This window comes from Citrus clementina, unplaced genomic scaffold, assembly GCF_000493195.1.
Source record: "Citrus clementina cultivar Clemenules unplaced genomic scaffold, Citrus_clementina_v1.0 scaffold_3, whole genome shotgun sequence".
NCBI classification, from domain to species: Eukaryota; Viridiplantae; Streptophyta; class Magnoliopsida; order Sapindales; family Rutaceae; genus Citrus; species Citrus x clementina.
In genome coordinates, this window is record NW_006262339.1 from 49,560,229 (window position 1) to 49,583,623 (window position 23,395).

The window sequence follows — 23,395 nt, forward strand, 5'->3', positions numbered from 1 at the left end:
AGCAGATATCATATGCTGAGCGCAATATAACTGCTCTTATTAGCATTCTTTGTTCCCAGAAGTTAACAAGAGAATTTAAGGGGTGGCATAACCAAAAATTTCTTTCAAGAACTATCTATCGACTGTATTGCAATTTGCAATGAACTTCTGATGATCAACAAAAGGAGCAGACCGGTTCACAAAATTATGAAATGTTATGTACTTCTAGCATTCAGTCATATAATGATATGCATATATATTCATGGTCCGCTTGATGTTGGCGTCACTTACCATTACTTTCACATCAATTTGTCGCCCTAAAAACCTTTCGGGCATGAATAAATTTGCATTGTTCAGCTAGATAAGGCTTGATCGTATTAGTGTAATGCTTCTTTGGCTATCTCTGGAGAGGAAATTACTATGTTAGTTATGCTACCTTGCTTGAGGGTCGTTATGTGTCCATGAATTTTTTAAAGATTAGTAACTGCTTCATGAGGCATGTTTCCAAGCTCGAGCATGTTTCTTGTAATCGCATAGGGCTCTGCGCTTAGAACCGGGTAATGGACTTTCTGGTATCTAGACTTTTGGTTAGAAGATGAATGTAGAAAGGATAGTACAGTAGCAGTAGAAATAGACAGTCCAATATACATACATACATACATATATAACTTCGTTAGTGCAGAATATATATATATATATATATATAACTTTGTAAGTGCAAATATTAAAATGTGAATTTCATGCGGAGTTAAAAGATAAGGAAAATACAAAATTCAATACACTTGTTTTTTTTTTTTTATCTTTTAGTATTTAGAAGCCTACATTTTTTTGACAAAGTTGAACATGTTTATACATATATGCGGGTGCCCTCATTTTTTTTTTCCATGCAAACACACTTTAAGCCAAAATAACTCTCTTAAACCCCACAACTTAAGAGCGTATCGGTTTTAAAAAAAATAAGGGCGCTCGCATATATGTGTTGATCTACATCATCACAATTGATCAATTTGTATGTGTATTATATCAATATATTGTCTTCATTCTAACTAGTTGAGTTTAAAACAAATGAGATAGATGATTGGTTTTGCTTCACTTGTATTGCCCGTTGCATTCACTTCTCTTTTTGTTTCCTTTTCCATTTCATTTTCATTATTCTAACCAAATATGAACCTTTTGAATTGAAAGAACGAATCATAAATTGGTAGATAAATCAAAGCATAAAAAATGAAGCTTTAATAACTTTTCAATGATCAAAGATCAACAGTTCATTGAAACTTGAAAGGCAAGGGATACGCGCACGTTAACAATTTCAGCTGTTAAGTACTAACAATCAACAGAATAAAGTATATGAATCAAGAAAAGTTCACTAAAGCCAGATCAGTTCTTTTAGCGTTGGCAAGAATTTGCATTTTAATTCTTTATTATACTCGAGTTATTTCACATATACTATATGAAGCAGGTAACTAGAAGTAATTTCATTAATATTTGAGCATTTTTGGGCACCATGAAACTAGTGGCACTGCTGTGCTGCTAGAACATCAAGTTAGTGGGGCAAAAAATTTGACCGATATGAAATACAAATATATATATATATATATATATATATGTGTGTGTGTGTGCGCGTGTGTTGAGATAATAAAATTTATGGTCCTAAAAATAAGAGTGCGTGTAAATATTTATGAGAATTTTAAAATAAAATTTAAATTTAAGATTTTTAATATATTTTGAACCTGTGTTTAATATATTTAATTCATTCAATGGAACAAATTTATAATTTAATGGAGTTAAAAAGAAAAAATCTTATGTGATTTTGGACTAGGCCCCTTAATGGCTCTGACACTTCATGAAACCCCAGATGTCTAACTTCATTTCGGCTTTTTGGGCATGAGAAATGGTGTGCCTGCGGGTGCAATGGAAAGTCTCTTTCACTATTGCCCGAGTAAGGGAGCAATAGAGATGTCAAACTCTTCAACTTTTCCATCTTCCAATTCCATGTTGAATACGGCTTCTAGATCTCAGTATTATAACTTTTTTATAATTTTTACAGTTATATATATATATATATATATTCAAAACACTAAGAACATAAACAGTATCTTCCAGTCGTGATATTTCCTTTTCGTTTAACAAAATTTAAGAATAGCCAGGAGAGATTTCAATTCAAAACGTTTGTTTGGAAGGATGACCATCACCAAATACATCAATCTGCTAATGAGATCACACCGCTAGATGTATTTAGAAATATGAGGGGTATATTTAGTTAATACTATTGTCTGGTTAAAGCCTAACAGCTGATTCCAGACCACTATTTCTTTCCTTAGCGTTTCGCACCAACCCTATAAATTTGGTATAATCCTGATTTAAGTGTAAAATGGTAATAAATTATTTTTAACTAATTGATAAACAGTCCATTACCTTTTCACCGACAACTAATTATTTGCTAAATGTTTTGAATATTTTAAAAAAAAAGGTCGTGCAACAAACGCGCGCGCACAAGTATGAAATATGTAATGAGAAATGATAACTAATAATTTAATAAATATTATAAACATCGTTGATTTTACTTAGCGTAAAAGTTAAGATAAAAGCAAAGATGTTTCCCACGGTAATAAAATTAAAATGTAACGAAAACAAGCAGAAGGAAATTGGTATTTTGCAAATAGAAGAGGTTAACAATCCCTTCGCCTTGGCCTACCAGTGTGCTACAAATGTTTTTGACTGGGTAACCACAAGACAGGGCCTATATTACTAAATCGTCCACCTCTCCCGCGCCCAATTCGCCTCCACTCTCGTCCTCTCCGATTCTCAAACATTTCTCTCTTTTGTTTCTTGATCGATCTTTTCTCTCTCGCTCGTCGCTGTCACAATCTCCAAAGGTACTTAAACGTCTATCCTTTTCTCTTGTCACATTGTATTTAATCCTTTTTCTTTAAATTACCAAGACGAATTCGCCGGTTTTTTTTTTTCAAATTAAATCTTTGCAGTTTCTTCAATAGTTTATTAATTAGGTCGGATCAGTGTTCGTCGACCGGTTTCTCGCAGTATGTATGCTGTAGATACGTACTTGTACATTCCGCATTCTTATTCACTCTGTCGATCTAATGCATTGATCTATTATTCTGCTTATCAATAAATAATCGTATACACCATTTGAAATATGTGCATTTATATACTGGTCTCTCTTTCGTGTTTCCTTGGATCTGTGATATTTTGATTTTGAGTTTATGGCAATCCTGTACCATAATTGGTCTTGGTTTCCAAACAGATGCGTGATAAAGTAACCTAATAAGTAACTTCTCGGTCAGTTTAGTTGTGAACGTTATATTTCTTTTGTTACATGTACTTTAAATTTAGCTAGATCAAACTTGCTGTATTTCTTACTTCATAAGTTTTTGTAAGGATAAGAAGCAAGGTAAATAGCAGGCTAACTGGACCAATTACTCTTTTTTTTTTTTTCTTTTTGAATGCTTTGATATGTGTAGATTTTGATTGGTTGTGTTTGAATTAATCATGATGTATCCCTGCTGGTGCTTGAAGTATAAACATATTTCTTAAAATTGAGCTGCATTGTGTTTCTTTCTGTTTGTTTTTACTTAATTGTGTTATAGTTATTGTAGCATTTCAACTGTCATCGATCATGTATCTCTAGTTAATTAAACTGGTATTCAGTTCTCAGTTATTGTAATTTTTATAGGTGCGTTGGTGTGTATATTATATGACTACTTGCTAGTTTTGTTAAAGCTATAACACAATGGAAGAAGAAGAAGAGAAAAGTAAGAGGGTTGAAGAAACTTCTGGGAAGGACTCTGATGCTCCTCAAGGGGTTAGTGTTGTACAGGATAGAGTAGAAGCATCTAATCAAGAAAATATCAATGCCAGTAGTGGTGGTGAAAGCAACAATGTAGTTTTACAAGGGGCTGATTCTGTATCTACTGAAGTAGACGATGACCAGTTTGAACAGGTATCATTAAAAGATCAAGATAATGGAGGATTCTTTTATGGTGAGACCGAAGACACCTCACAGAGTCAATATGATTCTTCTCCAATGACTGAACCGCGTCATGATCGTAGCATTTCAAGCCATGGACCTGAGATTACAGGTTATGAAATTAAGCAGTCTATGTCATCAACAAGTCTTGATTCTTATTACTATGGGGATGTTGGATACTCTCCCATGGGTTCACCGCCAAAACCTAAGCCTAAAACTGTTATGCCAAATGTTTCTCCAGAGTTATTGCATCTAGTAGATTCTGCTATAATGGGGAAGCCTGAAAGCTTGGACAAACTGAAGAATATTGTGTGTGGTGTTGAGAGTTTTGGAACAGGGGAGGAAGCTGAGAGCATTGCTTTTTTGGTTGTAGATTCCCTTCTTGCCACTATGGGTGGTGTAGAAAGCTTTGAAGATGAGGATAATAATCCTCCTAGTGTGATGCTAAACTCACGAGCTGCCATTGTAGCAGGTGATCTAATTCCTTCGCTTCCTTGGGTTGGTGACAGCAAGGTATACATGTCCCCTAGGACAAGGATGGTTAGGGGTTTGCTTGCCATATTAAGGGCTTGCACAAGGAATAGGGCAATGTGCTCTATGGCTGGTTTGTTAGGAGTGCTTTTGAGGTCAGCAGAGAATATATTTACACGGGATATCGATTCAACAGACCAATTCAGATGGGATGGAACTCCGTTATGCTATTGCATCCAGTACTTGGCCGGGCATTCGCTTAGTGTTGTTGATTTGCATAGATGGCTTCAAGTCATTACAAAAACACTAACTACTGTGTGGGCAACTCGCCTAATGCTGTCATTAGAGAAGGCAATGGCTGGAAAGGAATCAAGGGGACCGGCATGTACTTTTGAGTTCGATGGTGAAAGCTCTGGCTTGCTCGGTCCAGGGGAGAGCCGTTGGCCATTTACTAATGGTTATGCATTAGCAACGTGGATCTACATTGAATCATTTGCAGACACTTTAAACACAGCAACTGCTGCTGCTGCTATTGCTGCTGCTGCTGCGGCCAAGTCAGGAAAATCTTCAGCTATGTCAGCTGCAGCTGCTGCCAGTGCCCTTGCTGGTGAAGGAACAGCGCACATGCCACGTTTGTTCAGTTTTTTGACCGCTGATAATCAGGGGATAGAGGCATACTTTCATGCTCAGTTTTTGGTTGTTGAAACCGCTAGTGGAAAGGGTAAGAAGGCTTCTTTGCATTTTACTCATGCATTTAAGCCACAGTGCTGGTATTTTATTGGTCTTGAGCATACTTGCAAGCAAGGACTTCTTGGGAAAGCTGAGAGTGAGCTGAGATTATATATTGATGGATCCTTGTATGAAAGTCGTCCTTTTGAGTTCCCTCGGATTTCCAAGCCACTCGCATTTTGCTGTATTGGGACAAATCCCCCTCCTACAATTGCTGGTTTACAACGTCGTCGTCGTCAATGTCCTTTATTTGCTGAGATGGGGCCTATTTATATCTTTAAGGAGCCAATTGGCCCAGAAAGGATGGCGCGGTTAGCTTCTAGAGGAGGGGATGTGCTTCCTTCCTTCGGTCATGGTGCAGGGATTCCTTGGCTAGCCACAAATGACCATTTGCAAAATATGGCCGAAGAAATCTCCCTTTTAGATGCAGAAATTGGAGGGCACATTCATCTGCTATACCATCCCTTGTTGCTGAGTGGGCGGTATTGTCCTGATGCTTCTCCTTCAGGGGCAGCAGGTATCTGAATCCTTTCTATGCTTTCTAAGATATTCTGGATACATTCAAACACAATGTCGATGCAAATGCAGTGCTTTGCTCATTTATCAAGTGGTATTCTCCCTGATTAATTATTTCCAGTCAATACTTGTTTCATTTGAGATTCCTTTCCTAGTGAGAAACTTTTATTATGTCATGCATTGGTTTCTCTCAACATTTTATTAAGTCTTCTCCTTACTTTGAATTTATCAATAGTAGGATGGATGGAGTGTGTCTGTATTGCCCTTCTTTTCTCACTCTCTTGCCCCACTTGCTTTTGTGCTCACTCTGTCTCTTTGCTCTTTCTTTATTGCTGCTCTTTTTACTTAAGATTTTGACGTTTAGAAGGTTAAATGCTGGAATGATTTCAGAGGTGCCTACCACTTCTTTCTTATAACACCTAAATGAAATGATATTCAGGCATGGTTAGACGACCAGCTGAAGTTCTCGGGCAAGTCCATGTTGCTACACGAATGCGACCAGCGGAGGCTTTGTGGGCCTTGGCTTATGGGGGCCCAATGTCTTTGCTTACTCTAACAGTTGGCAATGTGCATAAGGAAAGCCTGGAACCACAACCTGGAAATTTTCCTTTGTCATTGGCAACTGCTGCATTGGCTGCTCCAATATTCCGAATTATTTCCATAGCCATACAACACCCTGGGAACAATGAAGAGTTGATTCGCACCAGAGGACCTGAGGTTTTGTCAAGAATCTTAAACTATCTTCTGAAAACTTTGTCTTCGCTTGGGTCTGGAAAGCATAATGGTGTAGGAGATGAGGAACTTGTAGCAGCAGTTGTCTCACTTTGTCAATCTCAAAAGAGTAATCATGCACTCAAAGTGCAGCTTTTCAGTACACTGCTACTTGACCTGAGAATATGGAGTTTATGCAGCTATGGACTTCAAAAGAAACTTCTGTCATCACTTGCAGATATGGTTTTCACAGAGTCTTCGGTAATGCGAGATGCCAACGCTATTCAAATGCTTCTTGATGGCTGCAGAAGGTGCTATTGGACAATTCGTGAAAAGGATTCTGTCAATACTTTTTCTTTAGATGAGGCTATGCGTCCAATGGGTGAAGTAAATGCTTTGGTTGATGAACTCCTGGTGATAATTGAACTTCTAATAGGGGCAACTCCTCCTTCGTTGGCAGCAGAGGATGTCTGTCGGTTACTTGGTTTCCTGGTTGACTGTCCACAACCCAATCAGGTAAAGTTAGTAGGGTGTTCTTTGTACCAAAGATGCTATCTATGCATTGCTCAACGCTGCCGGAGTTTATTCTCCTTCGTGTCACACTCAGGTTCACATATGTGTGCTTACAAGCATGTATCTTTACGAACACATGCAGCACATGCATGCATTTGCGTTTAAATTGTTTTTTCCCCGGTTCCTGGGCATTAATTTTCTGTTGTTCAGTTTGCTGATATTGGCATTAACATGCATACTCTTCGGTAATTTGCATTTAATTATGATTGGTGTAACTTTCCTATCTAATTTAGTGGTTGTACTGATTTTCAAAATGATGTAGTCAAACATGTGTGCATGTTCTATATAGTTGCTTATATTTGGATGAAGTTATGTTATGTCTGTAACCCTTGATATCTTTTTATTTCTATAACCAGTTTTGTCATATTCACTTGTTTTCATTAATTATCTGGCACTTTCAACCAATTGATGCTTTTTGGATTTAGAAGGGAAATGTTGAACAACCTAGTGCATAAATACACTAAATGGACTGTTGAGGATACAATATCTTATTTTTCTTAATAAGTGCACTTGTTTTGCATTAGCTGGGTATTTTTCTAAATTAAAACCTTGTATAAATGTATTTATTCCGAAGGTAATTTGACAATGATGTGTTTCATACATTCTCCCACTCTCTTTCTCTCTGATGATTTCTGTCTTTGAGATTAGAGGATGATCAGCCAATGGTTGTCTATTTAATGTTTTTTCATAGCATTCATGTTGAAAGAAATGAGCCCTGTCTATTTCTTCTTTAGGTTGCCAGAGTGCTGCATCTGATCTACAGGCTAGTGGTACAGCCAAATACAGCAAGAGCTCAGAGGTTTGCCGAGACATTTTTAGCATCTGGCGGGATAGAATCACTTCTCGTCCTGCTGCAAAAGGAAGCTAAAGCTGGTGACCATAGTGTTCCAGTTCCAGTGACCAAGAGTGATGAAAGCCCATCTGTACAGGGAACTGAACCAGACTCTGAAAGTGCGAATTTGGAAAGAAGTGAGGATGATATTGTTGGATCCCAAAAGGAAAGTGATTCTCAGGAGAAAGATTCTGAATCTCAGCCCTTCAATACTGATAGAGGTCCTGTTGCAATTTCCAACACTGAGAAAATTGAAAGGACATCTTCAGTTTCTGAAAATCCTTTTGTCAAGGATTTGGGTGGTATAAGTCTTTCAATCAGTGCTGATAATGCAAGAAATAATGTTTACAATATCGACAAAAGTGATGGCATCATTGTTGCAATTATTGAACTCTTAGGTGCTCTGATATCAGCTGGGCATCTGAAAGTTGGCTCATCTACTCCATCTGATGTGGCAAGCAATTTCCCAAGCATTGGGCTACATGAGAGAGGCGGTACCATGTTTGATGATAAAGTTTCTCTTCTACTTTTTGCTTTGCAGAAGGCTTTTCAGGCAGCACCAAATAGGCTTATGACCGGCAATGTCTATACAGCTTTATTGGGTGCCTCGGTAGGTCATAATCTTCTTTACTTCAGCTTCATTTTTATTCATTGATTTTTTGTTCTGAGAACACGACCATGTTAAATCTTCATACATATTTGTACTTATCAAGGGCATATGAAGTTCCATAATCTGCCTGTCGTACTACATATGTCAACGTATATGATGGCTTAGACATGTGTTCTGCTTTCCGTAGCCTGGACCGTTGGTCTGTTTTGACCTATTATATACACCCAAGGACACATGTTTTTATGCTGAAATGTTAAGTTTTATGAGTGAAGTTAATGTTTGTTGTCCATTTCTCTGTGATGCTGTTCTGTTCTATTTCAGATAATTGTTAGTGATCTTTCACCATCAATAATGTAATGATCTAGATGTGCTTTTTGGACCTTTTTTAAGCTTGAAATTATTTTAACAAGGGAATTTTTTTAGCTGTTTCCATAATCACTACTATTGCTGTTTGCTGAAGATATGCTAATGTGCTTACTACTAAGCACCCTCAAATTTGCTAGGGAGAATGGTGTGAGAATGTCAGTATCCTGTTCATGCATCCTTGATATCCTTAATAAAAGGTCCATTTTGATCTGCCGTAGTTTTATAACATTGTATTCATATTTTTAAGATCTGGTAGGTTAATTTTGATTTCTTGTGTTTGGTTAAAGTCATATATATTTCATGTTAAATCTGCTCGTTTTCCCTCTTCTCAGATGAATACTTCAGCTGTAGCAACAGAGGATGGTTTGAACTTTTACGATTCTCGTCATCGCTTTGAGCATTCACAACTTTTGTTGGTTCTTTTGCATTCGATTCCATATGCATCTAGGGCTTTGCAAAGTCGAGCACTACAGGTAATGCTTTCTTGTTTCTAATTTTTTTGTGTGAGGGTGTGTATGTGTGAATATTTGTCGAATGAAAATCTTCTGTTTGAAATCCCAAGTTAAAAAGAAAAATAGGTTTTGGTAGATATGCGAGCTTGGCGTCATGTTCTGAATTATATTTGAATTTTGTTGTGCCCGTAACTATGACTTTCATGTCTATTACCAAAGGTGCTAATGTGAATTTTTAGCATTTATTGCATTACAAATGCTATTTAATTTATTTAGAAGAAAATCATACTTGTCATCAGACCTCCCAAACTAATAGTGGATGGAACGAATGAAGCAACTGTCTTAGTGTTTCGTTGGCACTTGATTTTTCAGCTGAGGCTTAATGATGCATGAGCTTAATGAATTTAAATTCAGCAGTAAGTAGCATTAGAATTGTTGCTACTTGGTTTACTTTTTAAATTTCATGTTTTACTGATCTTTTGTGTATCATTTGAAGAAGAGTAATGCTAGGGATCCTAACATTTGAAGTCCCAACTGATGTGGCATTCATTTATTGGATGATAGAATAGAGTAATTAGTAATTTTATATTCATCATCCAATAGATGAGTGACACATAGCATTGGGACTTGAATGTTGGAATTCCTAACATTATTGTTTGATATATATTTTTATGTTCCTTATATGCCCCTTTTGTATGGTTTAGAGAACTGAAATGTCTTATTTTCAGAATGTCAGTTCTTTAGGTGAATTGTGTGGAAGGAATGTATTGTTTGGATTCTGTATCCTGAAAACATATTAATGGCTTGCATTTATTATTCTGATGCAATCAGTTAAAATGTCTTCTTTTCCTCTGCTTATTTTCAGGATCTTCTGATTTTAGCTTGCAGTCATCCAGAAAATAGAAATAGTCTGACTATGATGGAGGAATGGCCCGAGTGGATTCTAGAGATTCTTATCTCTAACTATGAGGTAATCTCAGTGAAATTTTCTCTCTCTCTCACTCTCTCAACATGTTATCTTCACATGTTTTATTTTAGGTTGCATGGGTGAGGTTTAGTTAGATTATGAACTTTCTTGAATTTAATATCAGGTAAAAATTTTTATGCACACGAGCTCCCTGTCATGCATACTTTTAAATCTATTGCTTGTTATTGTAGATGGGTGCAAGTAAACAGTCTAGTTCACCAAGCTTGGGGGACATAGAGGACCTTATACACAACTTTCTCATAATCATGCTGGAACATTCAATGCGTCAAAAGGATGGATGGAAGGTTTATGTCTTTCCTTATTCTATTCACTTTGTTTATTACTTTTCCTCAAATAATATCAATCTTGAATCCTTCATAGAATTGTAAGATTTATCGTTCTTTTATACCCTATGGCAATAATTTTAAATGGACGCGTCTGTTTGCTATAGTTTCTTGCACATTCATCCTTGATCTCTGCTTTAGGTTGATTGCTTAACTGAATATTGTCTAACATTGAATCGACTCTAAACTGTTGAACTTGAAACAAACTCCTCTAATTTCTATAAATTAGTGTTGGTTTAGTTCAAAGTGCCAAGTTAGAAATCCCACAAGTCAAGAGAAGTTGTAGAATATCACTCAGAGGTAAGCTCAACTTTCATTCTAACACATCTAAACATTTGAGGTTATACAGATATGTGCTGAGTGACTAGAACATCACATGCACCAAAGCACTAACCTGTTTAATGATTGTTACTTGTTTCCCAGTTTCAAAGTTAGATGAGGTGTTAGCTTGCAAACAGATGTGCATGTTCTGACGAATATGTTTTTATTTGCGATTATTTGAAAATGATGGGCCAAGTTGAATTTCTTGTTTGCATTGTTAAAGCTGTTGCTTCTGATAATACCAAAATGTTTAAGCTTAGGCATCTTAGTTTTTAAAAGGTGTTTATCTAAATTCTGTTTAACATGTTCTCATAACCATGAAACTATATCCTATACTGCCAGTTATCTAAACAAAGGCTGGCAATCCAAATACACATGGTTAACTCACTTTATAGTCAAGGAAAAAGTGAAACAAGTACAACTTAGAAAATCAAAAAAACCATGAGATGGAAATATATCGAAAATAGACAGTTAGTGAATAGCATAGTTTTAAAATATTTAGGCAGAATGTTGAGTCTTGCATACAAACTCTTTTAACATTGCTTGTCAATGAAGAGTCACTAGTTTGTCTTGTATTCCAAGTTGATTTAGTCACCAGCCAAGCACGACAACAGTGGAAGAAGTGGCAATATAATTGAAGATAGAAGGTATAATGGATGTCTTTCTCAAAAATGGTAGGGATGGTACTTGTTGATGAAAATATGATTGAAACTCATGGTTCATGTGCCATAATAGTTCCCATTCTTCTACCCTTCCAGGGGAGTTGATGATTATTCATTGCTATTACCTTGACACCAAAGAAGAGTTCGACTTAATGCTTTATTTCTGTCCTAATTGACCCTAATTTGACATTAGAAGTATATTGATTTTTTCCCAATTTTTTCCCAATTACCGAATACGTTTGTATGTAAACTGCATATTTGATTCCGTCCATAAATCTATTTTCTTCCCTATGAGTTCAAGTCTCAATATGAATGCTAGTTCTTACTATTCATTTGTCATGATATGAATGTACCACACCAATTCATTATGCATAGATGATGAGATTCCATTGATCTAAAGCCAATTCCAATAGACTTATTGGAGGGACCCATTGACGTGCGTCCAGTAGGAGTTGAACCTACGAATTCGCCAATTATGGGCCACGGATGCTTAGGGGAAATCCCTTACATGGAGAATAACCAAATTTCAATTGAAATGAAATCTTTAGGATAAATCTATGCAATTTAGGTAGAATCAATGAAAGGACACCAATTCAAATCCTGGATTTTTGAATTGAGAGAGATAAAAAATTCTGTATAGATGTACAATAACAACAAAACAAAAAGTCCCTTGGTGCGAGTCAATCATAACCAGAAGAAGAAAGAAACCAAAAGTTATAGGTGGGGACATCATTGCCGGGGCTTAGTGGAGGATGCTTATGTAAATCAAGTAAAGAGGATTCAAGAGGATTCACGTAACTGCCCTCATTTTGTACTGATTTGAGTCTGAGTTCAGTTGTGTTTATTATGGTAAAATTGCATGTGGATTTCAACTACCTTACTAGTTTGTTTGTGATTGGTCTTGCCTTTTAATCTAGCTGTATTAGTTTTATTTATTGTTTGTATTTTATTTCCCTTCTACAGGATATTGAAGCCACAATTCATTGTGCAGAATGGCTTTCTATTGTGGGTGGATCTAGCACTGGAGAACAACGCACTAGGTATTATTGTCATATGCTACTGGCCAGCTTCCCGAAAGTTCCCCCTCGTTATTTAATTTGGTTGCTTCATCATAGTATATTTCAATTTGTTTCACGAACTTTCATTGCTATTGCACCACATTCAACAATATCTTTTTGAGTTCTTTAGATAGGGTTTTAATGAATCTATTTGCCACAAAGCACGATAGAGACTGACCAGTTGCAAAACCACCCAGTTTTGCACCCACTCTCAGTGGTGAAAATTTGTTGAATTATTGTTATTTTTTTCCCACCTTTTTGGAAATTTATTTAGTCATACACAAACATGAATATCCATGTTGTACAGGGTGCTAAATAGTGCATTGCTACTCTTTCAATTGAATACAGAGTTTGTGAATGGTGATTCTGCAAAACAAGATATAACTTTTAGTTCTCAAATACATAATAGATTTCCTTAAAACACGAGTAATGAAGGGTGTGACCTTGAGATCAGAAGGTCTAGCTCCACTGGTTAGCGGGTAGCCTTACTAAGACCTAGGTCTTGAGTTCTAGTCTCATGTAGTGTGTGTGTGTTTAATTAAAAAAATGGCGTTAAGTTATGAAATTTTAAATTATGACCTGCAGGTTTTTACGGAAATCATCATTTCTTGGAACAAGCTGTTAGTATAAAAATTAACATTATGTTTCTCCTTTACTTTTGTTGAAATTTATCTCTATATATAGATACCACTTGTGAATGCTGTTAATTGTCTGGAGTTGTTTCTGCGTGGTTTGCAGATGACAGAAAAGCTTTCTGTAATAGTTTTATTTCTTTATAGGAAAATAAAATTTAAAAGAACTATTTTTCCTCTCATTGCGAAATTATACTAATTATCTGATTTTGGATTCTCTTATATGGTTCTTCTCCTTGGTTTGAAGACGCGAGGAATCTTTGCCACTATTTAAAAGAAGGCTCTTGGGTGGCTTGCTGGATTTTGCCACCAGAGAACTTCAGGTTCAGGTAATTTTTTTTTCCGAGCACCATTGTCTTGCTTATCAGAAATTATAGATGAGTTACCATAAATTTTCAGTTATTATTATGATCATATTTCTAACAATGGAACTGCTAAAGTTCACTGGTAGTTAAAATACTTATAAACCTGTGGGTTGAAGTTCCATCATTAAACTTTATTTGATGATCTACATCATGAAGCCAGGAAGCTATTGTATTTAACATTATCTCCTCAATTTTTTCTTTCGCCATCACGTAAATTGATTGAGCTACTACTTGGCCACTACGAATTTCCTTTTTAATTTTTAATTTTATTGTCTTTCCTCTTATCCACGGTAACATCCTTGAAAGATAAGAATGATGACTTTCAATCTCTATTTTTTCATGAATTGGTTGAATGAAGGGGAAAACTGCATTAATGTCTACATCCAGCTTTCCTTTTACAGACTCAAGTTATTGCAGCAGCAGCTGCTGGTGTCGCTGCAGAGGGTCTGCCACCAAAAGATGCTAAGGCAGAAGCACGGAATGCAGCTCAGCTTTCTGTAGCTTTGGTAGAGAATGCAATTGTGATTCTAATGCTTGTTGAAGATCATTTACGGCTACAGAGCAAATTGTCTTGTGCGTCTAGAAAAAAGGATGCTTCTCCGTCTCCTCTTTCTTTAGTTTCTCCACTGAATAACCACTCAAGTTTGTCAGCATCAATTGGTGCAGAATCATTGGATTCATTGGGTGATCGCAGATCTGACTCTAGTGGGCTCCCTCTTGATGTATGTATATAGTAGTCTAAGAAAACCTTTTTGTTTGTTTGTTTGTTTTTCGTATTCGATTTGTTCATAAATAATATCTGGTTTTTTATGCAGTTGTGCATCTCGAAAGTATGCCTACCCTTTTTTTATTTCCATGTTTATATATAACGTGTCAACCTGGGTTTTGTAAATCTCATAGGCAGAAATTTTACGATTTTTCCTAGGTTCAAACATCGCATATCACTGGGTGCTAAAATACCTATGAGGAAAGAACTTTAATAAATGTAAAGATGAGGCACCCTTAATAGTGAAGTGTTTTCAAACCAGGAATACCATCATGATTTTTAATACTAGATTTCCCGTTCAAGTCAAATTAGCCTAGCTCCTATAAAAGGATGTTCTGTTCATGTTAAATGCTTTCCTTCAAAGAACCTACAAATTTTATATTACGCCACTTGTTCTAATAAGATTTCAATCAGGTCCTTGCTTCAATGGCAGATGCAAATGGTCAGATATCTGCTGCAGTGATGGAACGTCTTACTGCTGCAGCAGCAGCTGAACCTTATGAATCTGTTTCCTGTGCTTTTGTGTCATATGGGAGCTGTGCTATGGATTTAGCTGAGGGTTGGAAATATAGGAGCCGACTCTGGTATGGTGTTGGACTTCCATCAAAATCATCTGAGATTGGTGGTGGTGGCAGTGGCTGGGATTCTTGGAATTCTTCGTTGGAAAAAGACGCAAATGGAAACTGGATTGAGCTTCCTTTGGTAAAGAAGTCAGTATCAATGCTTCAAGCGTTACTTTTAGATGAGTCTGGACTTGGTGGTGGTCTAGGTATAGGCGGAGGTTCAGGTACTGGGATGGGAGGAATGGCAGCACTTTACCAATTGCTGGATAGTGATCAACCTTTCTTATGCATGCTTCGTATGGCGCTGCTTTCAATGAGAGAAGAGGATAACGGTGAAGACAGTATGTTCATGAGGAATGTTAACATGGAAGATGAGATGTCAGAAGGATTACATCGACATGCAAGCAACATTGGGTCCTTAGATAATAGTGCTCTACTGTCGACTAGAAAACCAAGATCTGCATTATTGTGGAGGTACTATTACCAGAGTGTTTTCTAGTTACCTTGAATTCATTTATCTCTCCCTAGAAGAACTGAGTCATAATTTTGGATGCCGTAAATTCCTGATCATACATCTTTATTAGCTTCATGAGAGTAATCTTTGAGCTCTTTAGATGTAAAAATTCATGTGCTGAATCTGAATGAATATGTTTGTTGTGGGTGTGATTCCTAATTTACTTATCTTCACTTAAAACTGTGTTTTACTCAATCATGAAAAATGCACACCTGAAACTTTTTGCAAGATACATATGATTTTCTGATACATAAAGAATCTTCCTGTGATTGCAAGTAATTAAGGTTTACAGTCCTGGGCTATAGCATTGTTTCTTATATTTTGCAATTAATTATATGCTGTCCTGGGCTATAGCATTGTCCTAATTTCATATATATGCACGGGGTTAAACTAATTTCATTTTGGAATGTACAGTGTGCTTTCACCTGTTTTAAATATGCCAATTTCTGATTCAAAAAGACAGAGAGTGCTGGTTGCTTCTTGTGTTCTCTATTCTGAGGTCAGTTCTTGTTGGAATTACTTTTCCATGTTTTAGTGATGGACTATTTGCTTCTTTGTTCAGCTATCAACTATTTTCATCTTTATTGGAAGATAAGATTCTCATTGAAAGTTTCTGTGCTTATTCCCTTCCACATAATGTGTAATCAGTACTCTGTTTGTCTTAATGTTGATAGTTGTTACTGTGATCACTTTAATATTTGATGTATCTTTCAGGTATGGCATTCTGTGAGCAGGGACCGGAAGACACTTCGTAAACAGTATCTTGAGGCTATTTTACCACCATTTGTTGCTGTATTGAGGAGGTGGCGGCCACTTTTAGCTGGTATTCATGAACTTGCAACGGCTGACGGTTTGAATCCTCTTATTCTTGATGATCGTGCATTGGCTGCTGATTCACTGCCTCTAGAGGTCATCTCATGTCATCTCATTTCTCTTTCTCTTCCTAAACTACCTGGCCTGTAACCAGTTACCTTTGTTTTGGGCATCATGATTTCTTTTTTTTTTTTTATTGATTTAGTTGAAACCTTTGATCTGTGTAAATGTTATAGTATATTAGGCATCGACTCTTTCTGCTCTTTGTTTAACCTGTGATGTTAAGGTTGGTGTATTTTTTAAGCTATTTGGGTTTTCCTTATCAGGCTGCTATCGCTATGATCTCTGCACCTTGGGCTGCTGCTTTTGCATCACCACCTGCTGCAATGGCATTGGCAATGATTGCTGCCGGTGCGGCTGGTGGGGACGCCCCAGCTCCTGTGGCAACCTCACAGCTTAGGCGTGATACCTCTCTGCTTGAAAGAAAACAAACTAGGCTATATACCTTTTCAAGCTTTCAAAAAACTTCAGAGGTAACTAACAAATCATCCCCTCTCCCTAAGGACAAGGCTTCTGCAAAAGCTGCAGCCTTGGCAGCGGCACGCGACCTTGAGCGCAATGCGAAGATTGGTTCTGGAAGAGGACTCAGTGCAGTTGCAATGGCCACTTCTGCACAGCGGAGAAATGCTAGTGATACAGAGCGTGTGGAGAGATGGAATATATCGGAAGCCATGGGAGTTGCCTGGATGGAATGTCTGCAACCTGTTGATACGAAATCAGTCTATGGCAAAGATTTCAATGCTCTTTCATATAAATTTATTGCTGTCCTAGTTGCAAGTTTTGCTTTAGCAAGAAACATGCAGCGATCAGAGGTTTGATTGCTGCTTTCCATCATGATTATCATCACTTGTGGAGGCTGTGTATTATATATCATTTTCGTCTGCTTCTTCTTCGTTTAATTAGTTTTTTGTCTTCAGATTGACAGGCGAAGTCAAGTTGATCTAATCTCACGACATCGTTGGTGCACTGGAATGCGTGCATGGCGCAAACTTATTCATTGTTTGATCGAGATGAAATGTCTCTTTGGCCCATTTGAGGATCATTTAAGCGACCCTCGACGTGTATGTTGTGAAGCAACTTATTCTGTTATCTTAATGCATTAACCCTTGTGCATCTTCTCATGAATTTTCCTTTTCTGGATGATTTTCTAGATTTTCTGGAAGCTAGACTTTATGGAAAGTTCCTCAAGAATGAGGCGATGTTTGCGAAGGAATTACATGGGTTCTGATCATTTTGGTGCTGCTGCTAATTACGAGGATCAGATTGAGAGGAAACCGGGTCAAGAGAACGTGATAAATCCATCAAATGCACCAATTGTGGCAGCAGAAGCAATCTCTATGGAGGCAGTGAATGAAGATGACGAACAAACAGAAAATGATAACTTAGATGATAGAGTCTATAACTTAGACAATGTGGGGGAGGATCAAACAACCGTCTCTGAAAAAATAGAGCAAACCCTGCAAGCATCAGCAGACTCTAGTGATATTCCTCCTGCTCGTGACCAAGATTTGGTCTCAAGTTCAACAGCAGTTTTACCTGGATATGTTCCCAGTGAACTTGATGAAAGAATTGTCTTTGAGCTTCCTTCATCAATGGTTCGACCTCTGAGGGTTATACGAGGAACATTTCAGGTAAGTTTAACAAATTTGAATATCTTTCATCTATGGTTCGACATCTGGTTATGAGCTCTTTCTTGCAACGTTTTATTGTCTTTTGCATTGCAGAGATCTGGATGTATTATCTGACCTAAGGTTTACTAATATACTTGCATTGTGGTTCTATTAAACTATGAGATGGTTTATGTCTAGAAGTAGGCCCTGCATTTATCTCTTATTTCTTTTAACTTCTTTTTTCTCCCTTTCATGCCGAAATACTGCACTGGCTGCATATTCTCCCATTTTCAATTCACTGAAAATAATATAGGAATAATTTGCTCATTTTCTGTTTCCTGAGCATGAAAACTGGAGACTGATTTCTGGCTTACTGTAACCTCAACATATTCATTCTGTTATGATAGCTGTCACCAAGTTTAGGAGGATTGTTTTCTTTTAGGTTACAACTCGGAGAATAAATTTTATAGTTGATAACACTGAAAGCCCCGAGGAAGGTACTTCTGAACTGAGAAACCAAGAAAAGGATCGCAGCTGGTTGATGTCTTCCCTTCATCAAATTTATAGCCGAAGGTATGCTTATGTTAAAATTTTGTAATACCTTCATTTCTTAGATGCTGGCAATTATTTGAGCATGTTCTTTTCCAGTATTTTGATATGTACTTAAAATTTTTCTGATGTAGGAATGAATTTATAAGCATTGGCTTGATTGTTTATTAATTTATGTGAGTGCAACTCTTTTTGGTGTGACACAGTACTTACTTTGTTTCTTTTTGGAGTGAGATTCATTTAGTAAGTGACTAGCCCTACCAATCGATGAAGAAAATTCCCTAGCATCCCGGATTTTCTGAAAAAGGAAGATGGATTTTCATTCCATCACATCTGTGAAAACATATGCCAAGTGAATACTAACTGAGCTTCTGATCAATATTTGTTGCCTGTCTTGTCAACTTTGCAAACTATGCCCTGGTTGACTGCTCTTGAATATTTTACTCCCCAATATGTTATTGGCTGTAAATTTACTGTTCAAAATTCTGTTGCCTCTTTTATTGTTTTTCTTAATGGTGTACTGCATTGTCATTGGTTATTCATGCCTTGTAATACTGAATTCTTTCTGCTACAGATATCTCCTGAGAAGAAGTGCTCTGGAACTATTTATGGTTGACCGTTCAAACTTCTTCTTTGATTTTGGGGTATTTTCCTTCTGAAATTTCCTGTTCTATTTCTAATTTAAATTTTATTCTGCATTAATTATGCAAAAAATGTGTTTTGATGCTTTCTGACTGCTAAAGTTTCCCGGCTTATCTTTTTGGGCTTTGCCCTTTTCTTTTTAATTAAACTGCACAGAGTACTGAGGGGCGAAGAAATGCATATCGAGCTATAGTTCAAGCGCGCCCTCCTCATCTAAATGATATTTATCTGGCGACTCAGGTTTGCACCTTGTTGTGCTTCATACTTTTGTAGTAAGCTCAACTCATGATAGTGTAAACATATTTCTCCTGTGGAGATCATGATTTGTTGACAATGAATATAAGTATATGGCTTCTTAATTTCTATCATTCTCCATCCATTAATTTATGAACTATTTTCTATTGTAGAGACCTGAACAACTTTTAAAGAGAACTCAGCTTATGGAACGTTGGGCTAGGTGGGAGGTATATTTCACATGTCACAATTTTTAGCTTTCTTATTCCCAATAATCTGATTTCACTTTCTAAAATTCAATTTACAGACAGAAAAAATTGATGATAACTGGTTGAATTACAATCCTTTTACAGATCAGCAATTTTGAGTACTTAATGCAGTTGAACACACTGGCTGGGCGAAGCTATAATGACATCACTCAGGTGGGATTTTTTACTGGTGGGTGAATAACGACTCATTTTAGATGGGAGAGTAGTTTGCATTTGATTCACTAAGGTTCATTTGTTTCCTAGCAGTATCCAGTTTTCCCTTGGATTCTTTCTGATTACAGTTCAGAGAATTTGGATCTTGCCAATCCTTCTTCTTATAGAGATCTTTCAAAGGTATCATTGTTTAAATTTTGATTTGAACACTTAGATTTGCTTTCTTTCTTACATCATTATAACCTCATACATACTTGCAGCCTGTTGGAGCACTAAATCCAGACCAGCTTAAAAAATTCCAGGAGAGATATTCTAGCTTTGATGATCCAGTCATCCCAAAATTCCATTATGGTTCACATTACTCCAGTGCTGGAACTGTAGGTTTTCCTCTCCCTTTTCATCTTATATGGTTGGTTTAGTGTCTTGGCGGTTTATTAAGAGCTGCTGGTACATGACACTCATTCCTTGTTTTTTAATTTAATACGTTAAATTGTATTATATTGTACATCGGGCATGCACAAGTCTATAGAAAGTGTGTGTTTTCCATGCTTCAGAATATTGTGAAATATAAATTTTGAGTTAGCTTTTTATAATGATCCGTTGGTTCTTGTTTTTAATTTATTTATACTGACATTCATCTCCTGTAAACAGCCAATGTCACTTAATGCTGTTGATTTGACTTCTATAGTTATCTTCTTGATTTTTTGTTGTGTCTTGATATACTCTTCTGTAACTTCTTTGGAGTTATCTTCTTTTTCCTATTTTCTTTTCCTCGTTACAAGTTCGTAAACATCATACAGCTACTCTCATGGCATCTCTTTCATGGATGACTTTGGAACCTTTTTAAATTTATACTCTCTCTCTCTCTCGCTAATTCTAATTAAATTCAGTGTCCAATGGTTGTAGGTTGTTATATCATTGAGAAGTGCAATATGTGGATGCTGTGGTAACACCTCGTTGTAATTGCTGGTGTTTCTTTTTCAGGTTTTATATTATCTTTTTAGAGTTGAACCGTTTACAACTCTTTCCATTCAACTACAAGGAGGAAAATTTGATCATGCAGATCGAATGTTTTCGGATATTGCTGCTACCTGGAATGGAGTTCTTGAGGATATGAGTGATGTGAAAGAATTGGTATGGCTTCTTTGATTTATGGCGTAAAAGCACTACATTGTTTAGCTCACCAAAATTTTCTCTTATCTCTTCAATCAGATTTCCTTCCATGCATCTGCTTGTTCTCACCCACTTTTGTTTAATCATTTTGTTTTCAATCAATATCCTTTTGGTGTTCCATATTTCAGGTTCCTGAGTTGTTTTACCTCCCTGAGATATTAACAAATGAAAATTCAATTGATTTCGGTACAACACAATTAGGAGGAAAGCTTGGTATGTAAAAGTACTTAATCACATTGTGTTAAGAGAAATAATTTTATGAATTTTACTGTCCAATTTTGAATGTGTTGAATGTAACAGATTCTGTTGGACTTCCTCCTTGGGCTGAAAATCCTGTCGATTTCATTCATAAACATCGAATGGCTTTAGAGAGTGATTATGTATCTGCACATTTGCATGAATGGGTTGACCTCATATTTGGGTAGGTTCCAACTGGGAGAATTTCTTCTTTTCATTAGTCCTCATGTTCTGTTTTTCTCTTTCATCTTACTGGTTTCTCTTTAAGCTTGCACCAATGTTCAAATCTTTTTCTTCTTTAAATAATCTTTTCCCTAATTCTGTTTACAAATGCATGGAACATTTAGGTATAAGCAACGAGGCAAAGAGGCTATATCAGCAAATAATGTCTTCTTCTACATCACTTATGAGGGGACAGTTGATATTGATAAGATCTCAGATCCTGTAAGTTTCCTTTTGGTATTTATGTCTATTCAGCATTGATTTGATCCTCATTCTTCTCCTTTCATGTTTCCATAAAAAAAGGTACAACAACGTGCTGCACAAGACCAGATAGCTTATTTTGGACAAACCCCTTCCCAACTTCTAACTGTTCCCCACATGAAGAAGATGCCATTAGGAGATGTTATCCATTTACAGGTAACTTTCAAATTCAGTTTGCCAACCCATTTCTATTTTTGGTTTTGGCTTGTCTATGCTGATATGGGTTAGCATATACTGTGAAAAAATATAAAACCATGTCCATCGTTGGCAGTGGCTTTTCAAACCTGTTGGGAAATTTTATGTAAGATGATAATGGCTTGTGATGACTTACCTATGACTTAATGGGATCATTGAGGGTATTTTCTTTATTTTATTTTTTTTTACTTGGGACAGTAAATAACCTATGAACCTGCATAACCAGACGTCATGTTGTTAATTTGTTTTTATTTGGGATGTATACCCTTGAGATTCATATGAAATTCCCCTCAGTTCTTTCCAGCATTTTAGTTGGATATTCCTTTACATTAATGTTTATTAACTGATAGAAATAATCTTGACTGTAATTTTTCTTTTCAGACCATCTTTCGAAATCCAAAAGAGGTCAAACCATATGCTGTTCCAGTTCCTGAACGCTGCAACTTACCTGCAGCTGCCATTCATGCATCCTCAGATACTGTTGTGATTGTTGATATGAATGCCCCAGCAGCACATATTGCACGGCACAACTGGCAACCCAACACCCCCGATGGGCAGGGTACACCATTCCTCTTTCAGCATGGGAAGGCCTCAGCAAGCCCTGCTAGCGGAACATTCTTGCGCATGTTCAAAGGACCGGGTGGATCTGGTGCTGATGAGTGGCATTTTCCCCGGGCACTAGCATTTGCTTCTTCTGGAATTAGAAGCTCGGCTGTAGTTTCCATCACACATGATAAAGAAATTATCACTGGTAAGCAATCTATTTATTTACAGTTGATTTGCCCCTTATTTTTTATTTCTTTGTGATTTTAATTTCTTACTAAATATACTTTAGGTGAACTTTGGTTGATGCTGCTTGTTTACGTTTTGCTTGCTTCTGAATCTGATTGGCTGATGTTAATGTATTTGCTTTTCATTGTTCTAAATTATTAATATTTATTTACCTCTTGGATTGTAACTAGGCGGACATGTTGATGGCAGTATCAAGTTACTTACATCTGATGGAGCAAAAACGTTAGAAACAGCTTCAGGGCACTGTGCTCCAGTCACTTGTCTTGCGCTCTCATCCGACAGCAACTTCCTTGTGACAGGATCCCAGGACACTACTATACTACTTTGGAGAATACATAGAGCATTCACTTCTCGTACTGGCACCATAGAGCCTTCCAGTGGTATGGGCACACCTGGTAACTCAATTGGCAGTAGCACTCCAGCAAACGCATCAGCAGATAAAAGCAGGAGGCGTCGTATTGAAGGTCCCATACATGTTCTGCGTGGTCACCACAGGGAAATTCTCTGTTGTTGCGTTAGTTCAGATCTTGGAGTTGTTGTTTCATGCTCTGATTCATCGGATCTTTTGCTGCATTCTATAAGAAGGGGCCGCTTGATCAGACGGTTGGTTGGTGTTGATGCCCATGCCGTGTCTCTCTCCTCTGAAGGAGTTATAATGACCTGGAACAAATTACAGCACACTCTCAGTAGCTTTACCCTTAATGGGGTTTTGGTTGCTAGAGCAAAACTTCCTCTCTCTGGCAGCATTGGTTGCATGGAAATTTCT

General features: G+C 36.9%; 1 protein-coding gene across 1 annotated transcript in view; it reads left to right on the forward strand.

Annotated features, from left to right (window-relative positions):
* Nucleotides 1–2,635: 2,635 nt before the first annotated feature.
* Nucleotides 2,636–23,395, forward strand: part of LOC18047151 (BEACH domain-containing protein C2) — a 22,532-nt gene continuing 1,772 nt past the window's right edge. The window contains 30 exon segments of the mRNA XM_024188251.1: nucleotides 2,636–2,855; nucleotides 3,674–5,684; nucleotides 6,123–6,910; nucleotides 7,702–8,409; nucleotides 9,108–9,248; nucleotides 10,093–10,197; nucleotides 10,386–10,499; nucleotides 12,485–12,561; nucleotides 13,459–13,540; nucleotides 13,978–14,298; nucleotides 14,757–15,379; nucleotides 15,834–15,918; nucleotides 16,134–16,328; nucleotides 16,559–17,104; nucleotides 17,210–17,353; nucleotides 17,444–17,923; nucleotides 18,345–18,475; nucleotides 19,026–19,095; nucleotides 19,250–19,333; nucleotides 19,501–19,557; nucleotides 19,681–19,749; nucleotides 19,843–19,929; nucleotides 20,010–20,126; nucleotides 20,734–20,883; nucleotides 21,051–21,135; nucleotides 21,223–21,343; nucleotides 21,507–21,603; nucleotides 21,685–21,798; nucleotides 22,219–22,588; nucleotides 22,800–23,395. The exon segment at nucleotides 22,800–23,395 is cut by the window's right edge and continues 70 nt beyond it. Of these exon segments, the coding sequence (XP_024044019.1) occupies nucleotides 3,731–5,684; nucleotides 6,123–6,910; nucleotides 7,702–8,409; nucleotides 9,108–9,248; nucleotides 10,093–10,197; nucleotides 10,386–10,499; nucleotides 12,485–12,561; nucleotides 13,459–13,540; nucleotides 13,978–14,298; nucleotides 14,757–15,379; nucleotides 15,834–15,918; nucleotides 16,134–16,328; nucleotides 16,559–17,104; nucleotides 17,210–17,353; nucleotides 17,444–17,923; nucleotides 18,345–18,475; nucleotides 19,026–19,095; nucleotides 19,250–19,333; nucleotides 19,501–19,557; nucleotides 19,681–19,749; nucleotides 19,843–19,929; nucleotides 20,010–20,126; nucleotides 20,734–20,883; nucleotides 21,051–21,135; nucleotides 21,223–21,343; nucleotides 21,507–21,603; nucleotides 21,685–21,798; nucleotides 22,219–22,588; nucleotides 22,800–23,395 (8,511 nt within the window). The 5' untranslated portion in view covers nucleotides 2,636–2,855; nucleotides 3,674–3,730.